At 40.6% G+C, this 24,736-nt stretch overlaps 1 protein-coding gene across 1 annotated transcript in view; it reads right to left on the reverse strand.

Moving 5' to 3' along the window:
• Window positions 1–9,922: 9,922 nt before the first annotated feature.
• Window positions 9,923–24,736, reverse strand: part of LOC140481337 (anoctamin-7-like) — a 72,007-nt gene continuing 57,193 nt past the window's right edge. Inside the window, exons 19-22 of the mRNA XM_072577352.1 lie at window positions 22,040–22,173; window positions 19,682–19,762; window positions 16,652–16,699; window positions 9,923–12,047 (exon numbers count right to left, since the gene is read on the reverse strand). Of these exons, the coding sequence (XP_072433453.1) occupies window positions 11,994–12,047; window positions 16,652–16,699; window positions 19,682–19,762; window positions 22,040–22,173 (317 nt within the window). The 3' untranslated portion in view covers window positions 9,923–11,993. The remainder of the gene's footprint in view (window positions 12,048–16,651; window positions 16,700–19,681; window positions 19,763–22,039; window positions 22,174–24,736) is intronic.

Here is a 24,736-nt window from a genome sequence, read left to right on the forward strand (position 1 = left end):
AGTCACCCATCAAATTCATTAATGATAAATATGGAGCACAAGCAGTAATTCGTCTGGTCACCTGCTAATTATAATCTGCCATTCTGAACATGACCTATTTGTTCTTATTTGGCAATAGTACTGAAGACTTATGCACCAGAACTTGTAATTCTCCACTAGCTAAGCTCTCCCAGTACAGTTGCAATATTGGCATCCACTTGACAATGTAAATATTTGCCGGTTATGGCCTGTACACAAAAAGCCGTGCAAATCCAATCCGGCCAATTACCGTCCTATTAATCTACTTTTGACATCAGTAAAGTGATGGAAGGTATCGTTAACAGTGCTATCAAACAGTACCTGCTCAGCAATAATCTGTTGAGTGACACCCAGGTTGGGTTCCACCAGGTCCACTCAGCTCCTGATCTCATTACAGCTTTGGATCAAATATGGACAAAAGAGTTGAATTCCAGACATGAGATAAGAGTGATAGCCCTAGACACCAAGGCTACATTTGATTAAATATGACATCAAGGAGCCCTAGCCCTGGAGTCAAAGAGCATTAGGGGCAAGCTCTCTACTGGTTGGAGTCATATGTGACACTTAGGAAGATGGTTGTGGTTGTTCTCGGCTCATGACATCTTCCTGCAGGTGTCCCTCAGGGTAATAGCCTAGGACTATCCATCTTCAACTGCTTCATCAATGACCTTCCTCTATCATAAGGTCAGAAGTGGAGGTATTCGCCAATGATTGCACAATATTCAGCACCATTCATGACTCCTCAGATGCTGAAGCAGTCCATGTTCAAAAACAGCACGATCTAGAAAATTTCAAGGCTTGGGCTAACAAGTGGCAAGTAACATTCACACCACACAAATGCCAAGCAATGATCATCTCCAGTAGAGACTTTCTAACCACTGCCTCTTGACATTCACTGAATCCCCAATCATCAACATCCTGAGGATTACCATTAACCAAAAACTCAACTGGACTCACTACATAAACACAGTGACTCCAAGAGCAGGTCAGAGGCTACATGTACTGTGGTGAGAGGCTCATCCCTTGATTCCCTCATTCCACAAAGCCTATCCACCATCTACAAGGCACAAATCAGGAGTGTGATGGAACATTCAGGACAAAACAGCCTGCTTTATTGGTGCCACATCCACTCCCTCCAGCACTGATGCTTAGTGGCAAGAATTTGTGTACCATTTACAAGATGTACTGCAGAAATTCACCAAAGATGCTCAGACAGCACCTGTTAAATTGACATTCAAAAGGACAAGGGCAGCAGATACATGGGAACACCACCATCTTCAAGTTCCTCTTCAAGCTACTCACCATATATGACCATTCCTTCACTGTCACCGGGTCAAAATCCTGGAATTCCCTCCCTCATGGCATTGTGAGTCAGCCTACATGTGGACAGCAGCAGCCCAAGAAGGCAAGTCACCACTAACAACTCAAGGGACTGACAATAAATGCTGACCAGCCAGAGACACCCACGTCCCATAAGTGAATAAAAAAAAGGTTCTGAATGCCAGTGATTGGGTCATTTCTTCCCTGACCACTGCACAGTTGCGTCAGCAATGTGTTCACCAGAATATGTCTCAAGTCTAATCTAGACAGAGAAGACAATGAGATAAAAATCTCTGAGCTGGTGGAGTTAACAGCACTCAGTTAACAGCAAAAAGAGGTTTATTTCTTTACCCCATTCAACAGCACATGCAGATCCCTGTCAATGAAGCAGGTCACAAGCTTTCCTTTCTGGGCCATGTCTTTAGTAATAACCGTGGAGCAATAGTGTGTGAAAGCTAGTTTCTGGCTTGCAGCACTATAGGTGCTGTGCATCTGACACTGTCAGTGCAAATGCTACTGTGTCCCAGCAGCAATGAGCATGTCATCTTCTCCTGCCACACGATTCCACAAGATGGACACCAAAGATGCCAGTTACGTAATTAATGTGCTGGAGGGAGGAAGATTTCATGAGAAAAGTTAACATGGGCCAGGGATGCCATGAATCTCACTCAATTAAACAGTTTGCGGAAAAAGAGAAGTTCCTCAAGCTCACAAAACCTTTGGTTCTCTATTATTTCAAGAACATTTTATGTATCTTCTACACTGAAGATTGATTCTGTAATGGATAGAATTCATGTACTGTGTTTTACTGACCATGATCAATATTTTTGAGTAAAAGTGATGGATGTTTTCTTACTCAAGATTGAGGGTCCCAATTAAATTAAACCAGCAGTAAGCTTCTTGTGAGTTTAAAAATGAAGAAGTTTATTTATTATCACACACTTATCCTGAAAAAATGCAATATTACTTTCACGCATCTCTCATAACTGTAGCACGCTCAAAGATTAAGTAACAGTCTGATATTAGTACAGTTTCATCATGGCCAGCCTATAGTTCCTTTGATGATATTTTTGCTTTAAAATTGAAATGGAGGTCTAGTAAAGTGACAAAATCTCAGTAAGTTGTAAGGTTTCTTATAGTTGAGATGTCACCCTTTAAAGATTTCTTTGTTCAGTTTAAGCAGCACAGGCTAATTTTGGGGATTGTTTTTCTTTTCTGGATTTTCAATCCCCATTTGATGTTTTCAGCCAATTAGCAGTATTGTTAATAATGGTTACATTCAGAAATCACAATAATGGCCAGACAACACACAGATCTTTCCTGGCCACATTTGATTGAATGAAACCAACGTGAAGCTTTCCAAATTTCTCTTCCCACAGCTTTGAAAAATGCCTCCCTCAAATCTGGTAAGCATCCGTTCCTACACCGTTTCCCATTGTAACCTTGCTTTCTCCTCGGTTTCCCAACTGTGATGCTCCATTACTCTCACAGTTCCAATTAGTCTAATGCCCTAAAGATCTTGGAATTTGAAAACTGAAAACATTTTGTGATTATTCATAAAAATTACTTACAGGACTATTTTCCTGAACTTTGTGACTTACATTGCTGTGGTAATGATTGTCCAATATTTTCAGGCCACTTGGTAACTGTAGGCAATAATTACATTGGTTTTCCACTTCAGTGATGGTGTAATCAACTGTGTGTTTAATAGGCTGACCTGAGCAAGAATATTTTTATAGTAGATAACTTTTTAAGTATTGTGGAAATCACATGAAGTTATCATTCTATGTGTGGCAAGTAAAGTTGTATCAGCTTTCAAATTTACAGCCATCATTCCAGATTCTTTCACTACAGGTTTCAACTTTCACTCCAGGGAAAAAAAAACTACATGCAAAGCAGACCTAGAAATATAAACATGAAATTTTATCAGAATTCTGTGACACAGCCACCACTGTCAAATTCACAGAGTGGGCGATGAACTGTTATTTTGTACAGCTTGTTTAATCAACCATTAGTTTTTCATGCACCAACTTAAACACTGCAACAAAACTTTACAATTAAACAATAAAAAGGTTAGTTTATGGCAGGGTATTACAACAAGTTACTAAGTAAAAATGTAAGATCATTTTCAGGTAAAGTACAGACACAAAGATTAAAGTTGGTCCAAAGAGAAGATGCTAATAAAGAGGAAATTAAAAACAATCTGTTATCTTATAGACATATTACTCTCTTGAAGATTCTCTTTCCAGGATGAAGTTAAAAAATGCTGAAGCCAGAATTCAGCAGGATGATGGTTTCAGCAGTTGAATGGTTGCAGGATTTTCCTGCAGGTGGACTGAGCACGAGAGGTTTTAGGAGGGAATCAACTCTCTTTTGTTTTGCCTTTACCGCACTGCAGGTTGTAACCTTTAATAGCCTGGTCCAGTAAAACAGTCCTATGGAAGCGTTATCTTTCCCTAGCTCCTTGCTGAGAACCATTCCCTCCCCAATAGTGTCTCTCAGAACTCTGCTTGGGTTCTCTTTTATTTTACCATGAGCAAAACAAAATTGCGGTAAGTTTGATGAATCACTGTTCCATCAAGTCAATAAGACTGAAACTTTCTTTAGTGTCACATAAGTCTCTTGTCGCCTTCTCGGAAGCTTTGAATTCTCACACCTTCAGAAGGACCCAGTATGTTGTTTGTAACATTCAGCCAAACCTGGGAGGAACATTTATACCTCTTAACTAGATTGTTTAATTGGCTAGAAAGAGTCAATTTCATTATAAATCTGGCCGTGAGTGAATTTACTAAAGCAAAAATGACTTATTTGGATCACACTGTGGGACAAGGCTAAGTAACACCTAAGAGAAGTGAAATTGGGTGTTATTTTTGATATTCTTATGACAATCACAAGAATATCAAAAATAACACCCAAGAGAGTAATATGTCTATAAGATAACATATTGTTTTTAATTTCCTCTTTATTAGCATCTTCTCTTTGGACCAACTTTAACCTTGTGATTGTCCTAGCATGGAAATATCAAAAGCACTCCACAATTTCACATCTCTTAGGTGTTATGCGGCTTTGTCCCATAGTGGATTTTATCTGAGGTTTGTTCCAGACTTCAGCACTGTGTCAGCTCCTTTGGTGACATTGTTAAAGATAGACATAAAATTTGAATGGGCACAAGAATGCCATAGCACTTTTGAACAATTTGATAACTGTGTTGAAATAGCACCAGTTTTAACAGCAACAAATTATGAGAAGCCATTCAAACTGGCTGTTGTCAAAGAGACCTTGAATTGAATCTTGTGGGGGTGTCAGTGACAGGGATAATGATGAGATTTGTGACTGCATCAGACAAGAAGAGCAGTGAGTCCCATCTTGATGTTGGGAGCAATTTACACCATCTTTTATGCTTTTCAGAAGTGACGTGGTGAGATTATCACTGAGCAGCAGAAAGATACCATTTGATAGAGGTTGATACTTGTTAAATGCCATGTTCACATCCCTATTCACCTCGGTCAGATTCAGGTCACTGCTTCCTCTGAAGCAAGGCAGGCAAGGAGAAGGGGGAAGACCTGGACACCTTTTTTCTAATTTATTCATGAGACGTGGCTGGTCAGCATTTATTGCCGTCCTTAATTGCCCTTGAGAAGGTGGTGGAAAGCTGCCTTCTTGAGCAGATGAAGTCCATGTGCTTGGGTTGATTCACACTGCCATTAAAGAGGGAATTCCAGGACTTTGACCCAGAAACAGTGAAGGAACTGCGATATATTTCCTAGTCAAGATGGTGAGTGGCTTGGAGGGGAACCTAGAGATAGCAGTGCTCCCATGTGTCTGCTGCCCTTATTCTTCCAAATGGAAGTAGTCATGGGTTTGGGAAGTCCCACTGAAAGAGTCATGATGAGTTTCTGCAGTACATCTTGAAGATAGAATAAAGTGCTGCTGATGAATGTTGGTGATGGAGTGGATATTTGTGGATGTGGTGTCAATCAAGCATGCTGCTTTGTCTTGGATGCTTTGTCTTGTTCGAATATTGTTGGAGCTGCAGTCTTCCAGGGAAGTGGGGAGTATTCCATCACACTCCTGATTTGTGTCTTTTGGATCATGGACAGGCTTTGGCTATCTGGAGGTGGGTTACTCACCACAGTATTCCTAGTCTCTCACCTGCTTGTATCACCACTTTGTTTATATAGTGAGTCCAGTTCAGATTCTAGTCAATAGTAACTCCCAGGATGTTGGTAGTGCAGGATTCAGTGATGGTGACATCATTGAATGTCATGGGGCAGCGGTTAAATTGTGTCTTATTGGAGATAGTCATTGCCTGGCAGTCATGTGGCATGAATATTGTCTGGCTCTTGTCAGCCCAAACCTGGATATTGGTCAGAGTTTGTCGTATTGAAGGTGGACTGCTTCAGTATCTGAGGAGTCATGAATGGTGATGAACATTGTGCAATCACTGGTGAACATCCCCAATTCAATATGATAGAGGGAAGGTCATTGATGAAGCAGATGAAAATCATTGGGCCTAATAAACTACCCAGGTCCCCAGAACATTAGTTGACTTTCTGGATTAATAATCCACTGATAATATTCCAAAATATCTGGACACGAATGTCTGGTAACTATGGAATATCCTGAGTGCAGGCTGGGGGTGGGAGTGCAGGCTCCCACCTCTGGCTGCTTGCCTCCTAACAGTAGCCTATGTCCTTGTGAGGATGGGGAACCTGGAATGTGGGTAAGGTTCTCCATTCCCCTGTCCCCTGCCTTTAGTCCTGAGGACCAATGGTTGGGACGATGGAGTGCAGGTATGTGTACATCTTCAACAGCCACCAAGTGCTGGGCCTGGCTCTCCACAGCAGCTGCTGGACAATGAGGGCCATTCTGTGCCAGGTGTTTGTCCATTGCTCCTGTTCCTGCCTGACCATGTGGGTGAAATCCTTGCTCACTGAAACCATTGGTTCCTCTTTTGCCTTGAGCTGAGCAGGGGCCTGAGCTCTGACAGTTCTCTCAGTAGCAGTTGTCTGGACTGTTTCTTGCTTAGCCAGGTCACAGTGGTGCACCTGCCAGATTGTGGTCTATATCCTATATACCTACTGCCCCCCTGAGATGTTGGTAATGAGCTGGTGGGGTACGCAAGAGATAAACTTGCTGATACTTTCTCAGAGGCCCCAGTACTCTCACTGTCAGAGGTCCGGGGGGCACTTATTGGAGAGCTGGGTATTTCTTCACAGAGGTCACGGGGAGGCTGTATCTCCAAGACACGAGAGAGAGGGAAGAAGATGCCATGGTTTGTGTTGAGGATTGTTGTGCAATGAATGAAATTGACAGCTAGGTCAATGGGAGAGTTGCAGTGGAATGAAGAATGGTGTTTACTCATTTGGTGGGACATGGATGTTTTGTAGTCCCATAGGGATGGTCCTGGCCTTCTCCTCTAAGGACCAGGAGTCCCTCTTGTACGCAGTGAGGACCCAGATTTTGTTTCCCCACTGCCCCTAATCATATGGGCTCGCTCTGACCTGTTGTCCTGCATGTCAGAAAGGAGAGGAATGGCTGAGATAATGTGGAGGGGGGCCAGCTGTGTGTGGTTGTGCAGGTAGTGATGAGGTAATCTAAAGGATTGAGGGGTGAAGCACAGAGGGCATATGGGATTCGTGGTGTTGGCACTTGGGGTAATCAGAGTGAGCAAGAGAAGATGTTATGGACAACAGTGAGAGGGCAGAGCATGAGCCTTGGTGGGAGGTGGGTACAGTAGCAGAGATAGATTGAATGTAAGAACAGAGTGTGGCACTTACCCTGACACAACAGAGAAGGTCATTGATCTTCATTTGGCACCATTGGCTATTCCTTCATACCCTGGAGACAGCACTGTCCTTGGTGGTATCCACAAACCATGCCGGCAGGGTTTGGTGGCATGGTCTCTTCAGCCAGTCCTCTTGGAAGACCCTCTCCTTTGTTACCATTGTCGACCAATTCAGTTATCTTTCGGAGGGAACCCTGCCATAAGGCTGTCTGTTGTCTCACTGTATCTTACCAAGTCTGTCTCGTAAACTATCTACCCCACTCCTACAGCATCTCCCTTGTCCGATTCTAGCATCATAATACCATAAGCCATTCCTTCTACAACTCGGCACTGCTGGGATATCCCAGATTTGACCAGCATTCCTTGTTCTCACCATTTTATAAGATGACTTCACAGTTCACAGGACAGAACTGGGGAGAAGCAGTTATGTTAAACTTGAAGATTAGATTTGGAGGCATAGTTCCTCTGGATTTGAAATATTGTAAAGTGATGGAATTGGAAAACAGATTTTTGTTTTGCTGTTTACTTTAAAGGTGTTTTAAATTATGTTCTAAATTCAGATATTTTGATTTGTTTTCCTTTTCTGTTATAAACTTTTGTTTTATCGTTCAGAATATCTGTTCATTTCAGTGAATGGCCACGGTATCAAATAATAATAAAAAAACCTAATAAGTCAGATTTCATTCTGCGATCCGACTTGTCCAATAATAATATCACAACAATAATAACTAAGGATCTTGAATGAGTCAGATCTAAAGCCAGGTCCCAATAGTTTCTATATGGTTGTAATATTAAATAAATGCAATAAACTATACATTGTTTTCTAGAAGAAACTCTTCTAGTTAGCCCAAAGGTTGGCTATCCTCACCTGGGCAGCACAGTGGCACAGTGGTTAGCACTGCTGCCTCACAGCACCAAGGGCCCAGGTTCAATTTCAGCCTTGGGCAACTCTCTGTGTCTGTGTGGGTTTCTGGTGAGTGCCCCGGTTTACTCCTACAGTCCAAAGACGTGCAATTAAGGGGGATTGGCCATGCTAAACTGCTTTGTAGTGTCCACGGATGTGCAGGCTAGTTGGTTTAACCATGGTAAATGCAAGGGTTGGGTGGGATTCCATTTGGAGGGACATGCTGATTTGATGGGCTGAATGGCCTCTTTCTGCACTATAGAGATTTGTCTCCTATGATATTAGACCATGGAAAGCAAGGTATTCCTGGAAGGATTGGTAGCAGCATATACAATGTGGTGTCTAGTCCCATCTCACATCATTATTCAACAGTTCATCAAGTTCTAAATGTCTCCCTTTGTGCTTGGTGCTGTGTAACATGTACAACTGGAATGATAGTCACAACTTTTCGGATCCATCTTGTTGGATTCTGTGAATTCATTTATTGAATTAATACTAATGTGTTATTTTAATTCACTTGACATCTTTTCCAATTCTTCTTCATTGAAAGCTAATGAATCTTTATTTTTAGTACAAGGAAAAGCATTTTTAAGTAATGAGTTAATTATAATAAAAATAATAAATTCTATCAAAGAATTGACCACACTATTTGCTAAACTTCACCAATTCCATTTCATCCACCCCTCCCTCTTTTGCCATCACTATCAATTCCATCCTATCCCTTACAAAACCAATCTCTCTCACCAGGGTAACTTGGTCAATGGACTCCCTTTACTTTCCACTATCTTTGTTCACACCGATCATCAGTCTCCACTGACATCACTAGTCATTTATAACTGCACGTATGCTCCAGTCCTCTTTGCACCTCACATAGGTGTGTGTAGCCATTGGTTAGACCCTACTTGGAGGACCCTCACCACACCAAAAGAAGGATATATTGAACTTGGAGGACTACATCACAGGTTTACAAGAATGATACCTGGACTCCCAGAGGAGACAGTATACAAATAAAGCTGATTGAAGTCTTCAAGATATTAACAGGAAAAGACGGGGTAGATGAAAGGAAACTATTTCTACTGAACGGCGATTCTCAAACTAAGGGCATAGTCAAAAACCAGGGCCCGATCATTCAGGAGAGAAGGTATGAACTATATCTTCATACACAGGGTGCATTTGGAAATTTAGAACTCTCTTCCAAAAATGATAGTTGATGCTAGATTAGTTGTTAATTTTAAATCTGAGAATGTTAGATTTTTATTAAGCAAAGATATTAAAGGATATGGGCAAAAGGATATGGTGTTAGGATACAGATTTGCCCTGATTTCATGGAATTGCAGAACAGGCTCAAGGATTGAAATGTCTACTCCTGTTCCTATGGTCCCATATTCCAATATGCCTCATGAGCAAAGCAGAACCCACCAAAGATATGCACTGACAGATGCAACCCTTGAACTCGTCAATCAAAACTATCTGAACTGATAAAAACTGAGCAGACGTAGTAACTGGACTCATCACCCAAAGAAACTAACACTCCAGATGGGGAAAAGATTCAGCCACAGAACTGAACTTTCATTGAATAACTCCAAGAAAGCTTGCTTCCATCAGACTTGAGGGAATTCAGTCAAGGAGCCCTAAGGGGAAAAAATGCTTTGGAGATCCACCAGTGCTTTCAATAAGTTAGCTCAAGAGTTTCTGTATTTTCCCACAATTTGGCAGAGTACTACTTACTATATGTAGCACCTTCATAACATATGTCTCTGGATCTTACTGAAATATAATACACTTTGAACAGCCCTTCCTGACAATGAGCTGATTGTGTCGAAGAGCTCGTAGTCAACAATAGTTCACATTTCCTTTAATCGTAGATATCAGAAAAGTTGATTTATTCTTCATGTTTGCAGGAAAATCATTACAGGCACAAATAATATATCATTTAACAAATGCTACATGCAGAGAATTGAACTACGGTATTGAAAATAACACACATAGGAATTTCATACACCTTTAGGAATGTTGCTGCAAACTGCAAACTTATCAATTATTAGTATATTGTTTTAAGTGCATAAATTCAACAACCTGAGATCAAATATTTTATTTGCCAGTGTAAACATTACAAGTACAAGCATTAAGATATTTCCAGGTATGTGATTATGTCTCAGTGCAGGAATCCCATCTGATAATACGTGAGTGGTGCATGTCAGCATTAGTGCTGGGTTAAGAGGGAAGAAATACCTTTTCATTGGTTTGCTAACTATCTTTTCAAAAGTTGAAATGAAAGACTATATACAGAGCACGGCCTGGTGTTAACATAAGACATATTTAAAATGAATAAAAATGTACTTGGCCATGTCACAAACAGATGTAAAACAAAACCATGCTTTCTCCAATAATAGTGTTGTTAACAATCCTAGCCGACAATGGGGGTGGGGGCAAAGAAATACATATGTTGTTTTAACAACAATTATTTGCATTTATATGGCACCTTAAATGAAGTAAAACATCTCAAAGCAATTCATAAGAATGCTAACAAACTAAATTTGTCATTGAACCACAAACTGAACCAAAGCAAATGACAAAAAGACCTGACCGGAGAGGTAGACCCATACAAAAGAGAAACAAGGTGGAAGAGGCGTAGCTCAATGCAGGATTGGAGGACCTAATGCCTTGGGAAGGTGATGTTACAATCACCAGTGACGGAGCAAGTACAACTGGAGGTGCTCTATTGGGCTGAACTGGAGAAGTGCAGGTATCTCGGAAGATTGCAGAGTCATGGACTGGTAAAAGAGATAAGGTCATTGAAGGTTTTGTACATGAGGATTAGGATTTTAAAATTGGAGGAGTTATTTAATTGGAGCTAATGTTGATTGGGAGTGACACACACAAATGTAGTGGAGAGAAATGGATGAACAGGGTTTGGTGAAAATTAGGACATGAGCAGGGGAGTTTTGGATGACTTTAAGTATAAGGAGGGTTTAGGTTAGGCTTAAAATAGGGTAGGAAGGGTAGAATACAGGTGACTGGCCAGTTGAACTTTGGAAAAGTCCAGTCTGAAGGTATTCCTTATAGATAAGTGTTTCAAAAATAGTGGAACTGAGTAGGGACAGAGTTGGTGATGATACAGAGGTGGAAGCAGATGATCTTAGTTGTGGCGTAGATAGACGATCAAGAGTATTGACCACTCTGAATGAATTGCTCTGCTTTTTAATGTGAATTATCATCGTAAAGTGTTTATGAAAATTTGCTTTACTTTGTACTTCACATGGAATCATAAATAATGGAGGCTTGGTCCTCCTGAAACTTTAGGGATATCTCTGTAACATTTCATTTAAAACTAGGCAAGGTTTGCAGTGTAATTGCAAGTCCAATACATCCTGCTTTGAAACTATGCTGTTGGTCATGAAAAGCACTGAGCAGAAGAAGTATTCCTGAACATCTTTGTATTGCACCCAGCAACCTGAACAATCTTGTGCATATTGTTGCATCCATACAGATTGAATGTGAGCTTTTGCATCAAACATGATTTCTTGAACTGGCATCCCAAACCCTTACTTTACATACTTCTGAAATATCCTATTTCAAGTTTAGATCATTGTGCCTAACTTCATTTGTGATTTTGCTAAAATGAAATGGCTCATTTTCACAACATTGAAAGAATAATACTGCAAGTATGACGTAACAAATACAGGAAACACACAGCAGGCCAAACAGAATCCAGAAAGGGAGTCACTTGCAAACATTGCACACTAAAAAAAAAGCTGAGGTGAGCAAAGTTTTATTTTCCATCTTTGAACAGGAGGCAGACAAGATTCCCCACTGCCTCGGGCTTTCGCAGTCAGGGACCGAGCCACATTTGCAATATCTCCAGTATTTTAATTTTTCTTTGTTCCTTTAGTTTGCATCATATATATTTAATTTTGATAAGATCATGTCAATCCTCACGTACAGCTCCTGATTTATTCAATTTCAGTGCAGATCGGATATCTCTTCAGGGATGTTTACATTTATGTCTATCTTTTCCTGAGTCCAAAATGAGAAGAAAAATTGTAAGCACATAACAAGTATTTATGTTTTGATTTCTCCCTTACTCTTGCAAGTCAGGATTTCTCGGGCACCTTCAAATGTCTATTTAAGTGGCCAATGTGCAGCTGACAGTGAGTACTAACAATTTATTAACCACAGAGATTTTCACTGCCTAACCTTGCTTGGTCCTTACCTGACAGCCAGGCACAGCGTTCAGCAGATGAAATAGGGCTAACGTTCTCCTTCTGTACTTCCCAAGGAATCAAGGTTATCATTGCACAGCTTTATCTGTGGTCTTTTGAAACCAGCTTCTTTGTGTAGTGATTGGAACAAGGTTGGCGAAGAGGATCCCATTGAGTATGGGATCCCTGATTGGCCCAGGTTAACAACCCCAATCAGGGAGCCCTGGCTGACAGGAGTCTTAGATTCTCCTCATTCTAGGGACTGGCACTGAGCTAGCTGGATAGTGGAATACCAGCCTCTGTGTAGTTAGTTCAGCGGCAAGCATGCTCCTGAAGAAAATTCACTTGCCACAATCTTCTTTCAGTTGGAGTAAACATTTCTGGCATCGTGCCTTTATTTAGGAAACTTGTTTGGTCCTGCCCCACTATGTGGAAAGAGTGCATTAATTCTTCTGGGCAGATGACATCAGGGCAGAGAAAAAGCAATGAGTAATTCTTCTTACTGCTTGCTGACCTGCAGCTTTTTTGGGTATTAGAAGCCTAACCTTCCCTGAGGCACCAGATACTAACATCTTTCAAGAGTTGACAGATTTAGTTAAGGAATAGTGTAACCCCAAGTCTCCTGTAATTCTGAAATGTTGTCAGTTTTATTCACCAGTCCGAGAACCAGGAGAATCTTTATCAGAATTTTTGATGAGGTTAAAATGACTAACAGAGGCATCTAATTTTGAGTTAACCCTGAATGAAATGCTGAGAGACCATTTGGTATGTGGGATTAATGATGTAACCAGGCAAAAGTGCCTACTTGCTGAAGCCCAATTGAACTTCAAACAGATACTACAACTGTGCAATGGAAAGAGTAGTCCAAACTTTGAAGGCAGGCTTAAAGAAACAGTCTACAGTTTCACTTGATACCAAACTGTCATGGTTCCTGTTTGATTATAGGACCACCCCTCATGAAACAACAATGACAGCTCCAGCAGAGTTTCTGATGGGGAGGAAACTCTGTACCGGGTTAAATGTGATATTCCTGGACCTGGGTGGGAGGATGAAACAGCATGTCAGGAACACCAATGCCTACCACATGCCTCGTCTGAGAGAGAGACAGTTTATTATTTCAGGGGATGACGTTTGCTGCTGGAACCATGGAAATGGCAGTGTATAGGTAAAAGGCAAGGCTGATGTGAGGTCAGGTCCCGAGACATACAAGTTCATGTAGGAGAGGCAGTCCTGAACAAACTTGTGGATCATATGAAAGTTGATACCACACAAACACGGCAGGAGCAAAACATGCCTGGCCCTTAAGAACAGTCAGAAGGCCTGTCAGAAACTGTGGGTTCTTCCCCCTCCACCTAGTGTTGAAGAAACCTCAGATACCGTGAAGGATGTAGCGGTAATACCATTTTCGCCAGAAGAAGAGGAGGAAATGCTCCTGAGACACTCCAGGTACAAAAGATAGGCTACGGTCCAGTGCATGTTGTCTGGGTCCAAGTCAGAGTCAGAGAAACCCAACCTCAGGCAAAAATGTCCCAGAAGAAACTACGAGAAAAAGAACAGGTCTACATCCCTGGACATGGCAGGGGAGGGATGTAGTGATTGGAACGAGGTTGGCCAGGTGGATCTTGTTCATTGTGAGATGCCTGATTGGCCCAGGTTAACTGCCCCAATCAGGGAGTCCTGACTGACAGATATAAACAGGAGACTCAGAGAGTCTCATTATTCTAGGGACTGGCTCAGAGCTAACTATTCAGAGACTACGTACTGTGCTTGTGTAAACAAAAGGTGACTTGGTGGCAAGGTATCGGCCTCTGTGCAGTTATTTCACTTTGATAGATGTCTTTTAGACTTGTGTACTCCTTGTCTAATGAAAGTATTCAGCAATGATAATTGTAACTGTTCAATTTCTTTCCCTATTTAGGTAAACTGCAAACAACTGCACTCCAAACTGTGCTGCAAGACACAATAGCACTCGCCCTCAAGTCATGCTCTGAGAGAGAGGGAAGTATGCCAGTGAACTTAATGCAATCAACTTGGCCAATGTGTCTGTAAGGCTTGAGGCACTGCTAAAATGTTTAAAAGTGAAGTGAAGATTATTAATGTTGGGTATGAGTCCTGATTGACAGACACTGTAGGCAGGTGACTGTTAGGGGTGTGGTATTGTATAGCGTGGTGGCTGAGGATAATGGTTCACTTGGTCCAATACCAGCATTTGAAAACATGCTGGCAAAGTTACTGAGCTTTTTGTGGCACTATATCCAAGTCTGGTCTTGACACCCAGCATTGCTCATCTCAGCTAACTTTGAAGAATTTGCCTGAAAGGTTTCCTGGTTCTCTATGCATAGATATTTCTTCTCCTCTGCATCTTCTTGACCAAGATCTCTGGTACAGTATGGGAAATCTTAAAGTCCCCACTCTACCATATTGGTGTTAATGTTAGGGATTCCACATGCCCGAATCTTGTAGAATTACTTCCAGCACCCAATAATCCAAATTATTGTTAACTGGCATTGGACGCACAATTATAAGCATTACATTAGTGTGGTAAGTGCTGTCTTGTATGCAACAATATAACTTTGTATAATTGATTGGTACTGGGTAAAGGAAGCTTTACATCCAAGCTGCAATTGAGAGATCTATTCTCCACCTCCCAAATCGCCACTGTAACTCTTTCCATGGCATCAGCTGAAAACCTATTTGGCATTTCTTGGGTATCTTTTTGTAACACATCTAAATATTAAAATTATTGTTAACATGGCACTAGAATTTTTTATTTGTTGATTTTCTCATTCATGTTTTCATGTTGCCCATCACTTTCAGTGGAATGACTTACACTTCTCTAATTTTAACATATTCTCTTCTTATGTCCTTTTAAAAGTTCAAATGCAATCATTAGTGCCATGAAAAGCCTGTGAACAGAAACAATGCCCTGGTTTTGGTATCACTTCCGACTGCTGTTCAAAATCATTAGCAATATTTGTGTTTTCTGCAAAATTCTTGCAATGTGTCCTAATTGTAATATAAAAAGAAATGTTTATTAGCTCATCTTTTCTAACAACTGGTCCACTGTTGTCATGAAATTCTGTCCAACAAGAAATTCCTGATGTTAAAAGATGGTACAAAAATACAAGTATCTTCTTATCATCAAGAAGAACAAAACAAATCCTCTGATATTTAGATTATCTGAAGCACAAGTAAAAAGTCCAGTTTCCATTTTGTGAGGTGATTTTTGATAACTTCTCAGAGCTTCTCAGTTAATGTAATAGCACAGCAGCACCGTAACTGCTGTAAATTAGAAAAATACAACAATTTCTGATTGTAAGATCTCACACATAGCAAGTAGATAAGGGATGCTGTTAAGGGAGCTAATGAGGCCTGGAGAACATTGGTAATCTTCAAATAGTTTTGTGGAACCTTTTATCCCTTGTTAGAGCAGACAGGATCTAGGTTTTGTCACTTAACTGAAAGATGACAACTCTCACAATGTACCTTATTGTTCTTCAGTGAATTAAATGCCTCAGTGGCTTAAATTACAGGATTTCCCATCCTGCTTAGGCAGAGAATGCACACAGACCAATCAGTGATGTCCCACAGACATCTCACTTTCCTAGAAACGTAGGTGGCTGGAGACAAAACTTTCAGTCCTTCACTCCGCCCTAAATCCCTTTTCAACAAACTGCCAACCAATCAGATTTGCCAATAGTGCTCTGAGATAGAATTTCCACCAGAGCAACAACAGTGCCACTGAGAGCAGTGGCCACCGCTGGGACTACAAGTACTCACCAGAGTCAATGTGTCTGAGCCAGGATGGACATAAGTGTCAGGGGAAGGGGTCACAGTGGGATTTGGGTAGGAGAATGAGACAGATGGGAGGGCTCATGATTTGAAGGGCAGGTGGGAGAGCGAAGCTGACCTCTCAGACCCATTGACTGATCTTACAAAGAGCCAGCAATCCAGGAGCACCCAGCTCATCCCATAAAAACGTGAATGTGTCTAGAGCAGGCTGCCAGCAAGGACCATTAAGTTTCTGTTCCATGCATCTGGCATAAATCTTCACTTCACAAACTTCTAGTAAGGGTACTAAGGAATGACAGCTAATATGTCAGGGCAATGTTTAGTATTAATTTGTACTTTATACAATAAATGGCAATTGTGATCATTAAGTACTATTACTTATGGATTGTAAAAGTTGATAGAACTGGTTCCATCAAATTTGAGGTTGAAAATCCCTACCACAGTTGAACAATGGATATGATGGTTTTCATTGATAACCATGTATTCTGTTCTTACAATTGCTGACGTCACCATGCTTCCCAATGCATAGAAAGCCCCATAAAATTATATTAAACATTAAGCTATGGAGTGATCAGTAAACACAAATTTGATTATTGCAAATAAAAAATAAATATTTCAGCAACTTACATGTTGCCTTGCCTTGTCATTTTCCACTTCTTTTGCTTTCCTTTTTTCCTAGTGGAACAATAACAATGCAATTCTGTTATTTAACACTGTTCATCTGTGCATAGTCAGAAATGTACAATAGAAACAGAAATGTTAAGAAAATTACCCTGGAACTAAAAACTTATTAATTTTGGAGTTTTCCTTGAATCCGGCTGTGATTTGGCTAAAAATACGCAGGAGAAATCATTATGTGGGTATGAAAAGGACAACACGATAGAAATAGTGTGGAGAGAGAGAGAGCAGGTTGGAGTAAGTATGCTGGAGATCTTTAATCCAAATCTAAAACAGTCTTCTACATGTTATACTCTCAGGGTTTTAAACAATAATAAGCAAATATATAAAGATAATCTGAGTAACACAGAAGAGGAGCAGCTCATCAGGTGAGTAGCTGTTGGGTTTATTTATTTAAGCAGTAAGTTTATTCGATCATAAATACAGAACGGCAAGGTAGCTCCGGTCCACTGGCAGAATTTCATACATTCCCTCGATGTGCATGGCAAGGGAACTTTTAATTGGATGGGAGGGTTCTGCTACCTTTCTGTCTCTGCCCTGATGCCCACAGACCTTCCTGCCTAGCTACCAATTGAGACCCAGAAGGACTTCATCCCACCAGTGTTGGTATGAACTCAGTAATGGGCTGGTAATTCTCTGTACCTGAAACCCACCAAGTAAAATCTATTGGGGTCACTTGCAGATCTCAGGGGAAAAGGTTTTTTCCCTCATTTCAAATACACTCAGTACCTGGTGGAGGGAGCTGGTATCAGGAAAGAGAAGGGCCAAGGCGCAACGCAGAATAAAAATAATTACTTGGGAATTAAATGAGATGAGAAGAGGTCTGTCCCAGATAAAGTGGAATCAAAGGTTAGCAGGCAAAACTGCAATGAACTATTGACTGCATTTAAAGAAATGATCATTTGAGTACAGTCATGTTACATTTGTTTGAGCGTCAAAGATCATGGTAACAAATCCAGAATACCCTGAAGAAAGAAATATATAGAAAGTTAAGATGAAGCAGGCCAAAAAAATGGCTGTTGAGTGATTGAAACAACTGAGAATTAGGCTCAATATTGAAAAGTACAGACAGGAATTCATAAAACAAATAAGAGGAGTGAAGATGGTGCATCACAAGATACTGAGAAGTAATACAAAAATATGTAACATAATTTCTTTTATAAGCATCCATAAATATTAACAGAAGGACAAGGGTCAATTAGAGATCTGAAAGGAGATTTACATTTGAGGCAGGAGGCATTGCTGAGATAGTAAATGATTACTTTACATCGAACTTTATCAAAAAGATGTTGCCCAAATCATAATTGGAAGAGGATGTAACAAAATAAAAACTTTGCTCAGACACTGGCTGGGTTAGAAATGAATAAAGGGCAAGGTCAAACATAGAACTGGAACAGAGTCAAGATTAGAGTAGTGCAGGAAAAGCACAGCAGGGCAGGCAGCGTCCGAGTCACAGGAAAATCAACGTTTCGGACAAAAGTCCTTCCTGAAGGGCTTTTGCCCCAAATATCCATTTTCCTGTTCCTCAGATGCTGCCTGACCTGCTGTGCTTTTCCTGCACTACTCTAATCTTGACTCTGTTCCAGCATCTGCAGTCCTCACTTTCGCATAGAACTGGAACAGGCCCTTCAGCCCACAATGTAATTGTTTGGCTGGCTTGAATTCAAGTTGATAAGTTGCGAAGTCCAGATGAAATGCATCCAAGGATACTGAGGGAGGGAAAGAAGGAAATTGTGTGGCCAATTGCCATAATTTTATAATTCTCATAAGACGCAGGGGAGGTGCCAGAGGATGGGCTCATTATAAATGATATTCCCTTGTTCAAAAAAGTCCATCAACTAAGACCAGTTAGTTTAGCCTTGGTGTAAGGTAGCTTTTAATAATTACATTATGAGATAGAATTGACAGTGACTTGCTTAAATGTGGGTTAATTAGCAAAAGTCAGAACAGATATAGAATCCCTGCAGTGTGGAAACAGGCCCTTCGGTCCAACAAGTCCACACTGACCCTTCAGGGGGTATCCCAACCAGGACCAATCCCCCATCCTACTACTCTACATTTACCCTTCACTAATACATCTAATGTACACGCCCCTGAACGCTATGGGCAATTCACCTAACCTGCACATGTTTGGATTGTGGGAGGAAACCCACGCAGACTCCACACAGACATTTGCCCAAGGCTGGAATCGAACCTAGGTCCCTGGCACTGTGAGGCAGCAGTGCTAACCACTGAGCCACCGTGCCACCCACAATGTTAAGGGAAAATTGTGTTTTATTAATTAGCTTCAATTTTTTGATGATGTTATAGAGAAGGTAGTTGAAGGTTTGATGTAATATTATTATCATGTGCTATGATCATAAAAAGGCATTTGGTAAAGTGGCAAGCAGCAGACTTGTGAGCAAAGTTAAACCTCAGGAATTAAAGTGATAGTACCAACATGGATCCAAAATCATTGGGGTTACAGAAAGGATGGAGAGCCCAAAGATACAGATGTAAGGTAATTCGCAAAAGAAGCAACAACCACATGCAGTTTTTTTTTAAAACACACATGTTGTCAGTATTTGGAATGCATTGCTCGAGACTATGGTGGAGGCCAATTCAATAGTATCTTTGAAAATAATTTTGTTATTAATGGAAGAAGAAACTTTTGCAGGGGTACAGAACAGCAGAGGAAAGTTATTAGGTGATATGTTCTTGCAGAGACAAGATGGGCTGAATTGATTCCTTAAGTGTTATAATCTGATTTAATAATTCCACATTTTTATATTTGATAACAAGCACAGAGACCATATGGGACTTTAGAGATTTAGAGCTTTTCTGACGTGTTGCCTTAGTATGCGTGTTCTTTTAGCGTGTTTAGTACATAAACATGCACAATTTCCTATAGTTAACCACACAAATTCAATGCTGTAAAATAGAGACAACTTTCACTTATAACTCAAAGGATTTTAGATTGCTACTTTGCCAAAGAATTACCTCATTCATTGCCAGGCGTATCTGCTGAGAAACATTTGGCATCAAAGTTGACAGCAGAAATTTCACTACAAACACAAAATGCTGAAAGATACAAAATATATTCTCTTACTAATTTGACTACACAATATTTCTTGAAATAGCACTACAGTAGAATGGAGTATTTATCACATCAGTCAACATATATTTCCAGTATGTAGATCACCAAAAACTATTGTAATTATTATACTAATACAAATAGCACTTAAATTTAAAATATGACATATTTAAGATCAAACTTACTGCAGGATGGAACTAAATGCATGTAAATTGGAGGATGTTACAGCAGGTCATTTAACAGCTGATGAAATTTAAAATCAATTTATTAATAAATCTCCAATAAAACGCTAAACCATGACTTTTGTCCCTGGTTTGTGGCAGATAACGGGAGAAAGTCGAGCTCTACGAGGCCAACGGGTAAGAAAAGCTGTCCACTCTTCATATTTTCAGCCTGGCTGGGTAGATGGACCAGGTGTCCAAGGAAGAGCCTAGGAGGGGCTTCCTTAGATAGATGTTAAAAACAGTTACAGTGAGTGTGGGATCCTTGGAGGATTGTGATGGGGGATTCGATTACAGAACAGCAAAATAGCAAATGATTCAAGTCAATACTTTGCAATGGTAGAGGACATAATAAACATTCCAAGCATATCAGATAGGCAAGATGCTAATAGGAGGAAAGGTCTTGAAATAGCACTACAGTAGATGTTACTTATTACATCAGTCAAAATATATTTCCAGTATGTAGATTATAACTGTGGTAACAGCACTACTACTGACCAAGCTGTTCGCATCTGAAGAACATAGCTGTTAGACTGAACCACCAGCAGATGGTGTTCACTAGTAAGCAGTCCACATTCACATCTAGCAAGATCTGAATACCATTCCTACTTTGACTGATGAGTGGCTGGCAACATTCATACCATGCAAGTGTCAGGCAATAAAAATCTCCAAGAAGAAAGAATCTAAATGTTGTTCTTTGATGCTCAGTGCTATTACATTACTGAATCCTCTGATAACAATATCCTTGGAGTTACCACTGTACAGAAACTGAATTGAACCAGTCACAAAAATAGTGTATCTGCAGGAACAGGCCTGAGGCTGGAAATTCTGCACCGAGTTACTCATCTACTGATGTCCCAAGATCTTTCCACCAACCACAGGACACGAGTCAGTATTGTGATGGAACATTCTCCACTTGTCTAGATGTGTGCAGCTCCAACAGCACATCAGGTAGCTCAGCAAGCTCATTGGTACCTCATCTATCCCTCCATTCACACTCACTGCACAATGGCAGCTGTGAGTGCCTTCTTGAGATGAATTGCAGCAACTCACTAAACTTCCTTTGTTAATAACTTTCTAAATCTATGATCTCTACCAGCTAGAAATAATAATTAAATGGGAACATAGCAACCTGAATGGTCCTCTCCAAGGCACATTCTTACCTGATTTGTACTATATCACTGTTCTTTCACTATCATTTGGTCAAAATGGTGTAACATCTATCCTAATGGTACTGTGTAAGTGTAGTTAGGCCACAAGGAGTACAGATGTTCAAGAGGGCAATTAGGGATCATCAACAAATGCTGGCCTTGTCAGCAATACTCTCATCCTACAGACCAATAAACACATGCAAATCAAATTAGCAAGAGAAGGAAACTTAGAATCCCTACAGTGTGGAAACAAGCCATTCGGCCCAATAAGTCCACACCAACTTTCTGAAGAGTAACCCACCAAACTCATTCCCCCTACTGTATTACTCTACATTAACCCCTGACAAAGCATCTAACCTACACATCCCTGGTCACTACGGGCAATTCAGCATAGCCAATTCACCTGACTTGCACATCTTTGGACTGTGGGAGGAAACCGGAGCACCCAGAGGAAACCCACGCTGACACAAAGAGAATTTGCAAACTCCACACAGACAGTCACCCGAGACTGGAATCAAACCCGGGTCCCTAGCGCTGTGAGGCAGCAGTGCTAACCACTGAACCATGCCGAAACTTCCAGCTTATCAGTGGAGTTCAAGTCTAAGAGTGAAAGGCCAGCATTTCACCTCAGTGCACTCTCTGGCTCCTTGTGCCACTATTTAATTTGTCATTGCCATTATTATTTTAAAAAAAGACCAAAACAATCAAAAAGGTACAAACTTTGTTCTCTCTAACACAGATCCGTAAGGAGATTAATCATGTACGCTGATATCGTACCTTTTAAATTACAGCTCCATTAAAACCTTGCTCATTTTTCTTTTTCCAAAAATGTTGTAGCAGACCTTAATCCAGCAGATTATTTAATTTAGCATCTATTCAAAGATTGCCGTACCTCAAACCCAATCAGGATGATGAGCTTTTGATAAAAGGGCTTCTCCCTCCCGAATTCTGAAGTGAATGCAATGATGCAGCCATTGGTCACCACGGCAACATTATTTATAAGATCCAATACTGTAAACCAGTGACCTATCAACATACACTTCACGTTAGTCATGACCAATATCACAAACCAGAGGAAATACATGGTGCACCAGCATTTCACCGGGATATACTTTCCTGTTAAGTCTTAAATAAATTAACTACACAGAATTGAGCTAAAAATTGAAAATTGATTTAAGAACAGGATAATTAGTGTCATCTATATTATAGCTAACTAAAGCTAAAAACAAAAAAGAGAAAATGGCAAAGAAAGGATTTTTAGTGATCTTATTGTTGGAAGAAAATATTGCAAACATAAGCATAATACTTCAAACATTCCAGCCTGGAGGAGAATGAAGTTAAAAATCACACAACACCAGGTTATAGTCCAACAGGTTTAATTGGAAGGACACTAGCTTTTGGAGCGACGCTCCTTCATCAGGTGATTGTGGAGGGCTCGATCGTAACACAGAGTTTATAACAAAAATTTGCTGTGTGATGTAACTGAAATTATACATTGATAAATTGATTGTCTGTTAAGCCTTTCATCTGTTAGAATACAGTGATAGTTTCACTTCTTTCATGTGTAAATCACAAAACCTTTTTTTAAAAGTTGCATTCTCGGGTTAGCTGCTAACAATGGTGATAGGTAGACAATATGTTGAAGGTGTTGGCCCCCTGGGTTCTCTGTCTATGCCATGATGTTTAGATTGATTCTAATCTAAAAAGTGAGATAACAGAGTTTTACATAAATTCATGCAGTTTTTGAGCTCAGAGCTCTACATGAATGTATGCAGTTTTTGAGCAAAGTGCAATGTAACTCTGCAAGTACAAATTCACCCCACAAAATATATGTGTGCATGTGGGTCTTTGTCTGTCTGTGTGTGTCTGTCTGTCTGGGTTGGGGGTTGTGAGTGTGAGAAAGTGTGTTCACTTTTATGTGTTCACAGCCACTTTTTTTCCATTGCATACTTACAATTTCCAGCACAATGGAAGGCAACAGTGAGTGATCTTCAATTAATGATGTCCAGCCTCCACCTTGACACATTGGTGAGGCTCTGAGCATCCTGGTAGCCCAACCTGTGATGCTTATCCAACCTGTCTACATGAGTTTGCACACATTCAACTTTCCCCCCAGCCCCTGGCAGATGAGACAATCATGCCAGGTAACTGACCCACTCCCTCCACTGCAGAGGCATGAATCTCTGACTAAGAACACCTTGACCAAATGCCTGACTGTAGTCTGTCCTCTGGAATGGTATTATAGGCTGCACTTGACTTACTGTCCAAAGACTCCTGACTGATTGGTGCCTCCATGGACTATTCCTCTAAGACTTTGAGGCATTGCTGATTTCTTGTTATACCTGCAGTGTGTTTGCCTCAGAAGCTGCTGGCAGGTTGTACAGATATGAGATTGATGTAGCTCACTGCCATGCAGCAAGATGCCCATCCTCTTGGCTGAGTACTGCTGACTAGCAAGGCAAACTCTCTGGTTATATCTTTTGTGATAATTTGCAGAGGAAAGCAAGCCAAAGCATGAATGCTGTGAGAATGTGAGTCGGCGCTACTTGAGAAATGCTAAGAGAGCAAGTAAGCAGCCCTGAGGTGCAGCTGAGTCCAGTCTGTGAGCTGGGTGATTGTGATTGTGCTTGATTGTGGCGTCCCTGCCTACAGCCTTGCAAAGCAAATTATTGGTGTGTCCTATAGCCTGTGCTTCCTGAGCAGTGTGCAAGTTTGTCAGAAGGATGCCATGATGGTCACGAGGGGTTGGCGAATGCCAGATGCCAAAACTCATAAATGAGGGGTGTGTCTGATAGATCATGCCCTGAGATGCTGTTCGGTCCTAAGCAACAATGAGTTTTTCACAGTAAGTGGTTGCCAGAAGATGAAGTTGAGCAAATTACTAGCTGCAGCAATGCTGTAGTGAATGAAGGGTCAAAGGTTAGTGGTTGGGATTTTAAAAAGGTAATCATGAATGAAGTGTGGGATTGTTTTTTTCCAGAGGTGATTTCAGAAGGATTCAGAGAGGTGGGAATATGAAAGGAGAATGTGAATGATGGGTTTTACATGAAAATAATCAGTAATGGCTTTAACTAATTGATGTAATGGGATTAGTAAGACCATGTGAGTTGATAAGGTCAAGGAGGTTGACAGTGAATTGGGAATTGACCTCGAGAGATAGAGATGTTGGGGAGGATATGGGGTAGTGATTTAAGGAGCAAGGGAATATTTAGATAATTGAATTAATCAATGATAATAAGTCACTCACTGCAGAGGTTAAATGTGGAAAGCAATACATCATCTTTCGTGAAAAACACTTCAAAGTGTTTAGGAGGACAGTAAAGAATGATGAAAGAGCAATGAGAGATTTAGAAAAAAAGTGAGATACTGCCACCATATTATTCTTGACAAGAGAAGTAGTAGATGATGTTGGGCCCTTCATTAAAGGGGAAGGTTTCAACAAGGTCATGATGTCAAAGCAATCATCCACAATTAGTTCATGGACAGCACAAGTGAATGGAAGTTCTGGAGGGAGATATAGGGAGGGATGATGAGAGCTGATCTATTGGCACTGTCCACAGGGTTTGTTGTGGGTCGAGTGAGCTGGACA

Source organism: Chiloscyllium punctatum, chromosome 9, assembly GCF_047496795.1.
Source record: "Chiloscyllium punctatum isolate Juve2018m chromosome 9, sChiPun1.3, whole genome shotgun sequence".
NCBI classification, from domain to species: Eukaryota; Metazoa; Chordata; class Chondrichthyes; order Orectolobiformes; family Hemiscylliidae; genus Chiloscyllium; species Chiloscyllium punctatum.